This window comes from Leptinotarsa decemlineata, unplaced genomic scaffold (assembly GCF_025532065.1).
Source record: "Leptinotarsa decemlineata unplaced genomic scaffold, Ldec_3_MD MMD2_tig00004307_RagTag_RagTag, whole genome shotgun sequence".
Lineage (NCBI taxonomy): Eukaryota > Metazoa > Arthropoda > Insecta > Coleoptera > Chrysomelidae > Leptinotarsa > Leptinotarsa decemlineata.
In genome coordinates, this window is record NW_027412606.1 from 6623739 (window position 1) to 6638296 (window position 14558).

General features: G+C 35.8%; 1 protein-coding gene across 1 annotated transcript in view; it reads left to right on the forward strand.

Moving 5' to 3' along the window:
* The window catches only part of LOC111510622 (uncharacterized), a 50356-nt gene extending 42333 nt beyond the window's left edge, over window positions 1-8023 (forward strand). Inside the window, exons 4-5 of the mRNA XM_074178875.1 lie at window positions 5062-5350; window positions 7453-8023. Of these exons, the coding sequence (XP_074034976.1) occupies window positions 5062-5350; window positions 7453-7718 (555 nt within the window). The 3' untranslated portion in view covers window positions 7719-8023. The remainder of the gene's footprint in view (window positions 1-5061; window positions 5351-7452) is intronic.
* The last annotated feature ends 6535 nt before the right edge of the window (window positions 8024-14558 follow it).

The window sequence follows — 14558 nt, forward strand, 5'->3', positions numbered from 1 at the left end:
AGTGGCCAACGTGGAGGCTGGTCGTACCCCGACGATTTTTGTGTAGATTAGTTGTTCTCAGGAAACCTAAAAACGACTCTTATAATATTTTGCTTAAATCCGATATCCTCATCGCACAAAGTTAAAGGTACTCGGCTATACTTAGATCCTCCGAGAGTCACAGAGACTTCCCGGCTCTGGTATTGTGTGGAGATTTCGGCGTCGACAAAAAGTATCCACTCGCCTAGCCGGGACTCGTCGACAGAAAAAGGAGAAATGGACAGTAATCCTTATTTTTCCTCAACGCCGAATCCACTACATGTTGTGAACAGAAACTGAAGTTCGAAACTTATCCATTAACTGGATTCGTATAATGAATTCTTGCAGAAGCTGTAGCACCTTCATTATTTCGATAATAGTTTGCAAGAATTTCTATCTTTTTCCAGTAGAATAAACCATGTTGGATAACAGTGAACAAGGATGACAGTGGCGAACTATCTACTTTTTGTTCTGCAACAGCTAGATTCAACAAAAACTACCAGTGCAGAAAAAACTAACAATGTCGTACATTTCAAAACGTTTACTACTAATTGAATAAATTCTACAAATCTAGAAGACTTGCGACAGAGAATTGTTCGGAAATGCCGATTTCTGACTCCGGACATCTTCAATAATGTAAGGAATGCTATCGAAAGTGAACTGTATTATTGTATGGAACTAGGTGGAGATCATTTTGGACACTATATGCGTTTATTGTGTTGCCATTGATATTACTTCTGTTGATTTTCTCAATAAAATGAGCGACAGCGAAAATAAAACGTTCTACATTTAATTTCTCAATAAAAAATTAACCAATTTCGAAAAAAATTACAGAAATAATAGAGGTACGAAAGACCTTTCAGATGATGTATAACTCGACCCCCCCATGCTATTAAAAAAAACGGGGGGGGGGGTGTTGATGACCGCAGGGGCGTGAAGTTTCAGGTATAATTTCAATATCAGAATCAGTCACTCTAGAAATAAAAATTAAAGTTTCCTTTGAAATTTTCGATTACACGTCCGTTTCTGACGCTTTGTATATGTATCATATACTCATGTATATACGTATACATATATCAATTTTATACAAACATGTAAATTTATTTTTCATTGATAAATTGATAACTTTCAATATATTTTTTCACCGTAGTGTGCGCAGGTCAGGCCCTATCCCCGAAGCCCCGATACATTCGGGAGGGTGCGCCAGCATTATCAACCAATGACCACACCGTGGGGTAAGTGATCATTGGGTCCGAGAATCATGTGTCTTGCTAAGTGATCATTGGGTCTGAGAATCATGTGTCCTGAGCAAGCGCAGTGAGCCAAGAATGACAGCCTTCTGCATCTGTGCGGCTAAGATTTCTGCCTTAGTGCGGCAAGCCGGTATAATTTCAAGATTCGAGAGTAGAGAGGACATAATTCCACCAAGGACTCCAATAATCATTATTATTTTTATTATACTCATTAATTAATTACTGTAGAAGATTGTAAGACGCAGACAGTAGGATTATGATATAAGGAATGAGATACATATATTTTCGAATGAAAATTAGAACTATATCTAAAGAAAACTGTATCAATTTTTGTTCCATGTCTTGTAGTTGGCTCATTTCGGTTATTATTCATTCGTAGTTCTGATTTATCATGTAGAAAGTTCACCAATAGTTTTCCACCTTCCGACGCGAAATCAATATTGAAATCTCCTGCTGAAATTATTGGTAACGTATTATAGTTGTCTTCTAATTCTTCAGAGCCTACTCGAGCGTAAATGTTTGCTTGCTTGCTCTTTTTTGCCCTTACACTCATATACGAAACGTAATTCTTTATATTTCAATCCTCACTAACTTATATCTTTCTGTCAACTTCCGTTCGCCTCGCCCAATCACAGTTTTCGTAACACTCTAGTCACGCATTCACCAGCTTACTCCCCAAGTCAAGCTCGCGCAAATAAGTTTTACTTCAAAAAGTGAGACATTTAATTTTTACTTCCCTGCATTTTGAAGGCAGTAACTACAGAATTACATGTAAGTACCTCTCATCAACCAAAATAGTCCACAAATATTTAGTTTCTGTTTATCAGTTTATTGCTGCGTAGTACCAATATACTCATTTATAAATGAAATCACAATTCAAATATTTATGATTTTCGTAATGCATTACGAAAATATTTCCTGATTCTATATTTGAATCATCTCAAATAAAATAGCGTTATCATATATTCCGTGACCTCTGAAATTTTTCAAGGAGAGTCCAGATGACATTGTTGGTAGTTATTTTGCTGATACAAGGGATCATTCTTAAAAAAATAATAGTTAAAAAAACTAAAAAACATGCTTTAAAAGCAATACGAACTAAAAAATAAAAAAATATTCGATACTAATTTTAAATTGTGTTCAACATCGATGATAAGTCCTGATGATTCAATATGTCTGAAATCATAATAAATCTATTTGCAAAAAAAATAATTTTGTTGTAAAATAGCATGGGATGCATTGAATTCTATTTTTATCCTGGCACCAATCTGGCAAACAGCTCCTAACCAAGTAATTATAACAATGGATATTTAGTACCCCACGCATTTTTACAACACAATAAAAAAAATCAATAGATTTATTCTGTTTTCGGACTTATAGTCTAATAAACAAGTTCAAAAACATGAAAAATAGAGATCGAGGTTCTAGAAATATGAGCGATGGCTCATTCGATGCGGAATCATCTCTAGAAGGATTTTGAAGGATTTTGGTGCAGGTAAAAAATTGCAATTGTTATTAACAAAATAAGATTTAAAAAAAATGGAATTTAGTTTTCCGTTAATAACTCAAAAAGTATTAATATTTAAGCAATTTTGATAAAAGCTAGTTAAAGAGGAGAACATTTTCGATGAAAAAGTTTCGACTTCCGAAACTCTATCTCCATTATTTATAATTTTAATTTGACGTTGAAAATAGGATTCCGCGCGGCTGTTACGGCATGCGCTCGCTGCCGCTAAAGAGAGTTTATCAAAAGAAAAAGAAAATAATAAGGCATTTGATACAATTTCGCATGAGCTCATCTTGCATTTGCTCAGATGACTTGCGGTACCCGACAAAATAGTGAGATGCATTGAACAACTAATACCACTTTGGCGAACTCGCTTTACCATAACATCTGGTCAAGCAAGAGTCCAAACAGGGTGGGTCACTTTCAGAAGGGGTGTATTTCAGGGTGATTCCCTCAGTCCCCCGGAAACCGGAGGCACAAGGTCACCTGTTTGTTTTATAGGGATGATCTTAAACTTTATGCCTCTGGAGAGAAGAATCTCCATCAGTCCTTGAGGGTGGTGGAAGAGTACACGCATGCTAATGCTATGAAATAATTCGGGATAGACAAATGTGCAATGGTCCATTTCAAAAGATAACGATGCGTGGACTACGGAGAGGTTGTGCAGCTCATAGATGGAAGCATCTTACACCATCTGGATGCCGGAGAAACATATACTTACCTCGGGGTGGAACAACGGCTCTCACAAGAGGTAACATCAGTGAAAAATTCTCTCCGCGGCAAGTATCAGCACAAACTTCGACAGATCTGGTCATCGGAACTGTCGGGGAAGAACGAAGTTGCTGCAACAAATATGCTTGCCGTTCTAATCTTACTCTACTCGTTTGGAGTAGTGGAGGGGACTCGGGAGGAGCTGTATCAACTCGACGTAAAGACCCGAAAAATGATGCATCTCAATAAGAGTTTGCATCCGAAATCGTCCGTTCCACGGTTGTACTTCCCCCGACAACAGGGAGGCCGTAGACTTTTGAGTTTGGAGTGTCTACATGACAGAATGGTGCTGGATACAGCTTGTAAAGTCGTCAGGAATTGGAGCATTTCTCTTAAGAGCAGCTGCCCGAGCAGCTGATGAACTCGGTATAGTTTCCGAGGTGACCACAACTCTGTCACCGAGTTGGAACCTGTTCAGCAAAAAGCTCAGATGAAAGCCGCAGAGATCACCTTACTTCTGCGGAAACATAAGGATAAGCCAATGCATGGGGTCTTATTCAATAACATTGGAGACCTTGGCTTATGAAAGCGCCTGACCTTTGCTTTTCTCAGATCGAGTGGGCTGAAGATCGAGGGGTTCATAATGGCTTGCCAGGATAGTATATTCAACATCTTAGTCTACCGCAGTCGCGTGATGGGTTCCTGATGTTCCTGACACAATGTGCAGGGCCTGCCGCGAGGCGCCCAAGGCGCATATGAAGACTGGATCGCATTTGCTGGACATGCTATCAGCATGTCCTACACGGTGTTGCCCTACACTCCGGGGATATTGAATCCGTTGTGGGGAACGAGAAGTGCCGAATTTATTGGAACTATCGTTCCCCACCCTCAGGCTCATACAAGCTAATACGCCTGATGTAGTCCTTCACGACCACCAGAGCAAAACGATATTTGTCGTGGAGTTTTCAGCTCCTGGCGAGACGAATATCGTGAGAAAAGAGGAGGAAAAACGGATAAAATATCAAGATTTTCTCTTCGAACTCCGCAGACTCTATCCAGATCACTCTGTTAAGACGGTTGTTCTGATTATTGGAGTCCCTAGTGGAATGATGTCCCCTCTATTCTCGAATCTTAAAATCATACCGGCTTGCCGCAATAAGGCAGAAATTTCAGCCGGGCAGATGCAGAAGGCTGTCATTCTTGGCTCACTGCACTTGCTCAGAGCATATGATTCTCGGCCCAATGATCACTTGCCCCACGGTGAGGGAAGTGGTCGTTGGTTGATAATGCTGGGGCGCCCTCCTGAACTTATTGGGGCTTCGGAAGATAGGACCTGACCAGCGCACACTACAGTGAAAAATAATAATAATAATAATATACAAATAATACGAATATTTTCCTGTTGGATATATAAAACGTCTTGTTTATTGGATACCTCAGTTCAATGATGAATTTATACAGATGTGAAAATATATCAACTCAGATGTTTTTACGCAATAATTTCATTGATATCGTAATATTAATTGATACTGAAATCCGGATTCATTAAATCACTGCTACATAATTTTACAGGTCGTGGATCCTGACAGTGGAAATATTGTGGGCCCCAATGAACCTGGAGAATTGAGAATAAAAAGCATTTGTGTAATGAATGGATACTATAAGCGAGATTATTCGAATAGATTTGACGAAGAAGGATGGTTCAGAACTGGTGATGTAGTCTATTATGATGAAAACTGCCAGTTTTACGTCGTGGATAGGTTGAAGGAAATGTTGAAATACAGAGGATGGCATATTCCACCTGCCATCTTGGAACTTCAACTCTCCCATCATCCTGCTGTGAGGCAGTCAGTTGTTATAGGTAGTATACTTATTTTGAATTATTGTTTTGTCTCTGTATGAAATTCAGCCCTCTAGTTAAGGAAGACCCCAACTAGCAAATTTATATTTTATAATAGTTGCGAAAACGTTTCGGAGAAGCGGATTATAAAACTGTATATATACCATAAATGTTTCCAATCTGTTTAAAAAATCTGTTTTTCCGTTAATCAGCTGCCGCCCCCATACGAATGACAACTCTCAGAAGTTGAGAAACTTGTGCGAGCTGAGGACTAACGAGGTCTTACCTTTTAACGTGTGATTCCTAACACGTCCCAATGTGTTTATAAAACAGTTATGAGTAGAAAATTGGCACCGTTTTATAAAACATTACAATCTTCATTATTCTACAAACACTAGAGAACATGTTCATAAACATTTCGGTAGTTACTATGAAATTTTTCTAACACTCTTTAAAAGTAATTTTATAACGATCCTCATGAAATAATTAAAAGACAATTTTATAAGAGTTTTTAAGTGGTTTCAAGTGAGCGTTATAATTATATTGCAGCCTAAAACGATAACGATAAAATAAAAAACCTGTTCAATTTCTCGAAGGTGCAAGAAGTGATTTTGTATTGGATACTGGGAAAATATATTAGCTATGTCACCAACTAAAAACCAATAAATAAAAGGTTGAAACCATTTTAATAATTTCACTTTTGTGTGCGTCAATTCTATGCCTATCTCTCACCGTTTCGAAAATATCAATTATTCTGTATTTTTTTCGGCAAAAACATGGTATTTTTAATATTCGATATCGCATGAATTAACTGATACACCAAACTCTGGCAACCTTGAGATAAGGTATGGTGATTGTTATTCCAGAACAAAATTGAAATCTTATTTCATACAGATTGTCTGAAAAATATCTCTCAATTTGTATCTTTGATAAACGACCAAAACTTTTTTTTTTCAAACAGAACAACCTGTATTTTATTCAATTTTCGAATTCAGCCAACCAATGTGAACAACTTTGATCATCTAAGTCCTATACCTATCTCTGACCGTTTATGATATATGAACTATTTAAAAAAAATTGCTTCTATGCAAGCATAAAATTTCCAATAATAATCAAAATCAAGTGCATAATACACATATTCTCAAAATTTCAGCTTTGCAAAAATGACGCAGGTCTCGGGCCTTCGGAAATTCACTCTTTCAGATTGAACATTATTGGGACAAACTGAGATTGTTTTTCCAAGAAATAGTTTTGAATATTATTAAATCAGTCTGAAAAATTCAATACATCTGGTGAATCTATTTTTTATTTCCAAACATCCACTCGAATATCAAAAGAGTTTTAATTATCAACTTTGAATTTCGCAACTGAATTTCGGCAAGGATAATGGTGTGTCATGATCAGAGTCTGATTTAAAAAACAAAAGAATGGATTTAAAAATAACTTGTTTGGAACTAATTAATAGAGTTATTGTATAATTTTCACTATAAAGTGTTTTACAAAAAACGCGACACGTGTTTCGCTATATAATAGCTTCCTCAAGCGTAAACTGTCCGACTGTCATATTAAACTTGTGAAGATGGATAATAATAATTATTCGAACTCTGAAATCCTAAACTTGTTTTATATTCATGGAGAGTGCGTTGAAATCATATCAAGGACCTGTAGAAGATTTGATGAGTTTCATCCTAATTTACCGGCAATGAATGAAAGAAAATTCAGAAAACTTAAACGAAATTACCTCAACTATGGAAAAGTTCGTGCCTCAAAAAATCGAGTGAGTCCGGTGACTAATGATATGGAAAATGAAATAAACACTTTAGGATTTTTTTTTGCTTATCCTCATCCATCAGTATCTATTGCTTCGGTTGATTTGGGAATATCTCGAATTTCTATATGGATAATTTTACAAAAACGTATTATGCAAGATTATAAATTAATCACGCTGCAAGCTTTGCATAGATATGATCCACCAAAACGTGTAGAATTTTGCGAAATGGCACTAACCTGGACACACGATGATCCAAACTTTTTCAAAAAATTAAACTCCGAAATATGAACATTCGTGAATGATTTTTCGAATATTGTTTTTTGACGTGAAATAATTGAATTACTTTTCATAGGTCAGAAACATGAGGAAGATGGAGATCACCCCATGGCAATTGTAGTCTTACATGAAGAATATAAGGGGAAAATAACCCCTGAAGAAATAGAACAGTTCATCGAGGAGAGAGTTCAAGATAAACAGAGACTGAGAGGAGGAGTGCGGTTTGTCGATAGTTTTCCGATGACACCATCAGGCAAAGTGAAGAGAAAAACACTGAAGAGAATGTTTTGTGTTGATAAAAATTGTTATTTGAGACAAAAAAGTATTGATCCTCTCAAATGAGGATGGATACGTATATTTTAGGTCATCACTAGTTACCAAACATCATTCTGTTATATACTCAAATAGATATTTTAAAATTTTTTCCATTAAATTTTGTTTTTGTTGTGAGCTGAAATGTACGAAATGATTTGTATTGGATGAATGGTAATAGTAACATATTGAACTATCGATATAATACGATGTTATTATTTATGCATGTCCAGAAAGTTGTAAGTTTATATTTCACTTGATTTTGTGTTTCCCTTGATCATATTTATTATATAAGGACAAGGACTTTTCATAGAAATACATATCTTTTATTCAAACCGACTTCACATATTTTCAATCATTCTATGCGGAATTATATGTATTTTCGAATACTCGTAAACAAATCTTTATTGAATGGTTTTATTCAACTTGCCTTGTTTGTTTGGGTCAAATTAAGTAATTGAAGTTTGACCCCCTTCCTGTTGACAGATTGATCTGATATTTGGGACACGCATCAACATTTGATGACTATTCAATAAATTAAGTATCATTGTAAATCCACAATGGCCGCAGCTACAAAATGCCGGATTACATATTTACATACTACGCCCAATTATTTTATCATTTTTTTTATCTGATCAATACCGTAGATTGCTGAGGAGAGTGATGTGATGACTGCTGCCTAGAACCTATCGGATAATTTTTCAGCTTCAAGAACATCATCTGCATCATTTTTATCTTTTTTTTTCAATAAAACCGTTTATCATGAATATTTTTTACTTATTTTATAACGAATATAAATAAATTCGAGGTTAAACGATAGCCAGTTGGTAGGGATGAGGCTTCTACTCATTGAATCAACCACAATTGTGAATGCAGGATCGATCCCTACTATGGGACGACGTCTGAAGACTGCCAAATATCGGACGTTAAAAAGTAAAACCTCATGATTCCTTAGCCAACTAAGTTTTGACTTTTGAGGATTGTTCGTTAGGAGCAACAAGTAAATAACGGAAGAATATATATTTTTCCTTCAACAATTTTCACAGCGGCAGTGGCGCAAAAATACCAGTGTCAAATACCGAACTAGGGTTGTTAATGCTCGCAATAGCTGCAAACTTAGGGTAAATGAACGCAAAAAACTTCACAATCGGAGAATTAGGGATAACCTGCTTGCCAATCCCAATAGATCTAGATCATTCAAGCGGATGGTTCAATTGGAACAACAGCTATAGAAAAAGCAATTCTACTAGCTGAACGATTTGCGTCCCACTCCACAGTCGATTTTCTGGAAAAGGTATGACACACTTCCCACACTAGAATCTAAAATTCCGTATGTTACTTTTTGACAGCGTCTTGTCAGGCGAAATCCGCACTGTCAATAGACGCTCAAATAATAATAATAATAATCTTTATTGGTTTCAAAGACCTAAAAGGTATAAAACAAGTCAAAAGAAATTTGAACATAGATTAGGCAAACAATACATGTACTTTAGAATGGAGCAAAGAGAGTTCACTACGAAGATAAGAACTCCTCCATAGTATAATACGAGTTATCCAGTAAGAATGTTTTCAGCGTTTTTCTGAATCCTGATCGATTTTTGACAATAGGTGGTTGTAAAGCCTAATTCCATTGGAAATAGGGCCATACAGGCATATATTTAACTGATTTTGGGGTGTGTAAAGATGATGACTGAATCTTGTTGCGTAATTATGGATTTCATTAAGACAGGGAATTTTGTTTCTGTTTTTATGTATATAACAGGAAACTTCCAATATATATATGCAGAAAAGTGGGAGTATATTAAATTTTTTTGAAAAGAGGTTTGCATGATTCTCTCTGATTTTTATTGACCATTGCACGTATGCATTTTTTTGTACTAGGAATAGTTTTTGTGCTGAAGACGACGTGCCCCATAACAAAATTCCATATGATAGTCGGGATGGTATTTCCGCAAAATAATAATTTCTAAGAACATTCATATTGATTACTCTCTGAAGACATCTGATCTGGTAAAGCTTACTATTCAATTTTTTTATTGTTTCACTTATGTTAGATTCCCAATCAAGTGTATCACTCATAGTTACACCTAGAAATTTAATGGTGTGGCACTTCTCTAGAGTCGTTTCCCCTAAATAAATCTCTTTATTTTCAGCCGTTCTCTGTTTTGTGTGGTAAATAATAAACTGTGTCTTGCTAACATTGATATGAAGACTATTAATGGAGAACCATAGAATCATTTTTCCATGAGATCATTGCAAGCTTGTTGATTGAGATCGTGAGATTTTTGTGATACCTACTAATATGGAGAGATCATCAGCGAATAATGTTAATTCAAAATGTGAGAGGTATTTTACAATGTCTGCTGTGTAGATTGAAAATAGAGCTAGAGCAAGAACACTTCCCTGAGGAACTCCAACTTCCACAGGTGCAAGATGAGAGTGGTGAATTGTGTTTCAACCGCTATTCTCATTGGGAAATATTTGTACATACTGTTTCTAATTCATTGAAAATGTGTATATGTATCTGTGGTTGCCGTAGATGTAGATTTAGATTTTCTGAATCCATGCTGTTCTTCAACATCTTGAGCGATCATTAATATGGCTTTCAGAAACAAAGATCAACAGGCGACCTCCAGGCGACCCATATTTGGAATAACGCAATCGAGAAATATGGAGAGTCAAGGGCTATTGCTCTTGATATTTCTGAAGCGTTTGACCGTGTGTGGCATGAGGAATTGCTGGCCAAACTTCAATGCTCCTGGTGGATCATTTTTGTGTATGGCTCTATGCTGAAACAACGTTCCGTACAAGTGGCCGTCGATGGATATCTGTCGAATATTCTCAACATCAACGCTGGTGTTCCCCAAGGATTATTGTCTTCAACCCTCTTTCCATTGTATATTAACGACTTATTGGAAAAAAGCAGAAATCCAATATAAAGTTTTTCCAACGACAGCACACTTGTTCCGTCATTCCATTTGGATTCCAGGGTATCGGCGGCAGATAAACATCTTCACCGGCAGCAGGAGGTTACATATCTCGATGAGGATCTAGAAGTAATTTTGAATTGGGGTGAAAATAACCACGTCTAATGCAATGCCACAAAAACTCTGGCATCGGTTTTCTCCTAAAAGATGAATGTGTCCGAACCGGATAAAATAATGTCAAGACAGACAATTTTGCTTAGTGCGTGGATGAGTTTGTTGGGGGTTAGAAATATCAAGTGCCACAGCTCTTGATTCTCCATGTTTCTCGATTACGTTATTCCAAATATGGGTGATATGCGATAGAAGATCGCCTGTTGATCCGCCTTTGTTTCCGAAAGCCATATTGATGATCGCTCAAGATATTGAAGCATTTTATATATTTGAGGATATGGTGGCTTACGACTTTCTCCATGATTTTTTATATCACTGATAGCAAAGCGACTGGTCGAGTTATTTGAAAGATTTTTCTTACCCTATTTGGCAATAGGCTGAATACGAGCAATCTTCCAACAAGAAGGAAAAACCCCTTTCTTCTAAAACAGGTTGAAAAGTCTGCAAAATACTGGTGCGAGTTCATTTGCGCACTTTTTATGTCAGGGCCAGACGCCTTGTTGATATTGAGCTGGTTTAAAATTCGCCTGACTAGACGCTGTGCTGTCGAAAAATAATTTTCGTCATTGTGGACTCTATTGTGGAAATAGTGGAGATGCCTTTCCCGGAAAATAGACTGTAGAGTGGAACGCCAGTGATTCAGCTGGTACATTTGCTTTTTCTATAGCTGTTTTGGTGGAATTGTGGATTATGTGAAGTTCTGATTAACAGCTTTAGCTACCGACCAGAAGGATCTAGACCCGTTGGGATTGGCAAGCAGTTTATACCTAACTCTTTGATTGTGAAGTTGCGATCATCAACAAACCTAGTTCGGTTTTCGACATTGGGATTTTTGCGCCTCTGCCGGTGAGCGAGATTATTGAAGGCAAAAGCTTGTTTGCAATTTTTGTTCGTTTTTTATTAGAAGGTCATTTCGTTGAAAAGGAATATATGCATCCATGGATGATAGAATAACTTCTGTGACTTCAGAAGCACAAGTTGATGGATCTTTAGGGCTGAAACAAAGATCTAGCCAGGGGAAATTTTGGAAATGGTATTAAAGATCCACCCATTCAGCTAATCTGTAATGCCAAATTTTGCGCGGCTTAAGATTGTTTCCCAACATTTATCGGTAATTCACTCAACACTGAAATGAGTTTGTGGTTAGAAGATCCCAATGGAGATCTTACGGTGACTGTGTAAATTTGTGGATTGGTTGCTAGATATAGATCCAGAAGACTTTCGTCTATTTCATTAACAATTTTTGATATATAAACCATTTAATGTTTTTCGAAAATATAATTTCATTACTATTTGGAATACAAGAATGATTACAATTTTATATTCAATATAACGGTGACATGGTCTTTGTCAGATTTTGTGACAACTAAATGTAAATTAAATATTACTGGAGTTTTTTCCCAACACCAAACCAACACTAATTTTAATCTTCCTCTGTGAAGATGATCACTTGGTGATCGAAACACGTGTCGAGGTGTTGAAAATGAATTAAACATTGGTTTTAATCTTCCTCTTTGAAGATGATAACTTGGTGATCGAAACACGTGTCGAGGTGTTGAAAATAACGATTTGGTGTTGGGAAAAAACTCCAGTAATATTCATTACTACACCAAAGGTTCCAAACAGTGCATCATAAGTAAATGTGAATTACTTTCTGAAGAAAACATTTATGTAATTTCTATGTGAGTGTCAAAAAGAAAAAAATATACAGCACTATTGATATAATTGGTGACTGTGTTAGTTTTTTGAGCAATAGTACCAATATTCAACGAAAGTCATTTTTTGTGGAGGAAAAAATCAGTTTTTTATCGACCTTTTTTGGGTAATTGTTACCTTCCACAATCTGAAAAAATATAAAAATTATAATGCAGAACTTTATACAAGTGTGGAAGGGCAAACTTTTTAGTTTACCCCGATAAGTTACTGCGTAAAAATCAAAGTATTTTTCACAAAGAAAAATCTTCTATTTATCAGTAACTTGTCGTATTTAACAATTTTGCCTATCAAAAAGATTATTAAAAAATAATACTTATCTTTTACGTTTCGGAGGCCAAAATCTGCCTCCGTCTTCAGAAATGGATAAAAAATTCGAATATACTCGCAGTTATTCCTTTTTTGATAGCTCATTTCTTTACTTCTTCGACGGATGTCAAAGAAGTTTTGAAATATGAAATTATGTCAATGTTGTTGATTGACAACTGAAACATTCGATGTAATACAAGGTACTCTCCGATATCAGTTTGTTGCCATTTCGCCACTATCCAAAGTTTTCTTCAAGATGGGTAGCCAAGTACGGTCTATTTCTAAGGAGCTATTCGAGATACAATTCTCTCCAGACATGAGAATATACGCTGATTCTTTTAGCTTACGTCTCTTAGAATGAGGCTCATTGGTAATCTTTCTTGTCCTATTCCATTCCACACGATGTTCACCGTCTGATTTTAAAATGTGTTCTGATAATTTTGATCCTGTCAATTGTCTATTTTTTATATAATCTCGATGTTCATTCTCACGCACTTTCAATGGTCTTGAGGTTTCACCAATGTAACTTTTACCACAAGAACAAGGTATTTTATAAATACAATTTTTTGTTTTTTCTTCAGTGTTGTTGGGTTTTGTATGTGTGAGTATAGATCTCAGTGTATTTTTTGTTTTGAAAGTATATGATAAGTTACGCAGTAACTTATCGGGGTAAACTAAAAAGTTTGCCCTTCTACACTTGTATGAAGTTCTTCTTTATAATTTTTATATTTTTTCAGATTGTGGAAGGTAACAGTAACAAAGTTCCAATAGTATCGATACAAGATGTAATATAATATTCACAAGTTAATTGTTCATCAATGAATCTTCACATAGTGCATGCTCTCATGGAAACAATTCAAGAATATCATCATGAATAGTGATTTTGGGTGATTTTTACCCAACAAGTCAGTTTGAACGTTTCGAAGAGACACACTTCAAGAATTATTAATTCATATCTATCCCATCACATTGACTTTTTGCCTTTTTGGTTATCTTCTCCTAAAATTCACAATGTACACACAATGTACGAACACCATTTCCAAAGAAATGGTGTTCGTAAATTATTGATGAAATTATTCGAACTCAAACGCTGATGATGACCTTTATGAAATGTATCATTTTTGAAAAAAACATATTTATTGTAGCATTCTAACTCCACTAACGATTACTGCGAACTATTTTTCTTTCTTTTTCAACACCTTCAAGTGAGCACTGGTATAGAAATGTTTTAGCCCCTTCTTCAGTTTTTAGAAAATGAGGCATGGAACTGCAAAGCGACTAAAATATACGTAACGACGTTTCCAGCAATCTGAAATGAAAATATTTGAATATTATTATAAACATGGGACATTACTTTTATTGATGAGGATTATTGAAATAGTTTCCAGTCAAAAATGGTTTCATTATAACACATGTATTTCATTCTGTTATAATTTTTCCCAACATTTCTGTAGGCAAACGGTGACAGTCAAAATAAATAGAAAATATTCAACTGATGAGGATAAATATCTTATCAAGAATATTTTAAAAAAAGGGCACCATTTGAAATGATATTAGTTTGAAGAGTATGAAAAACCATTTTCTTCATAAATTATAATACAGTGTGTAACAACGAAAACTTAACAGAGCCGTTTTTGAATATAAAAAGTGAGATTTTTAAAAAAAGCTCGGACACGTCGATTTCTAATTAAAGGGGAACACCTTTCAGACTAATCAGATTTTTTGTATTACGCACCCCCTCGGAGGGATG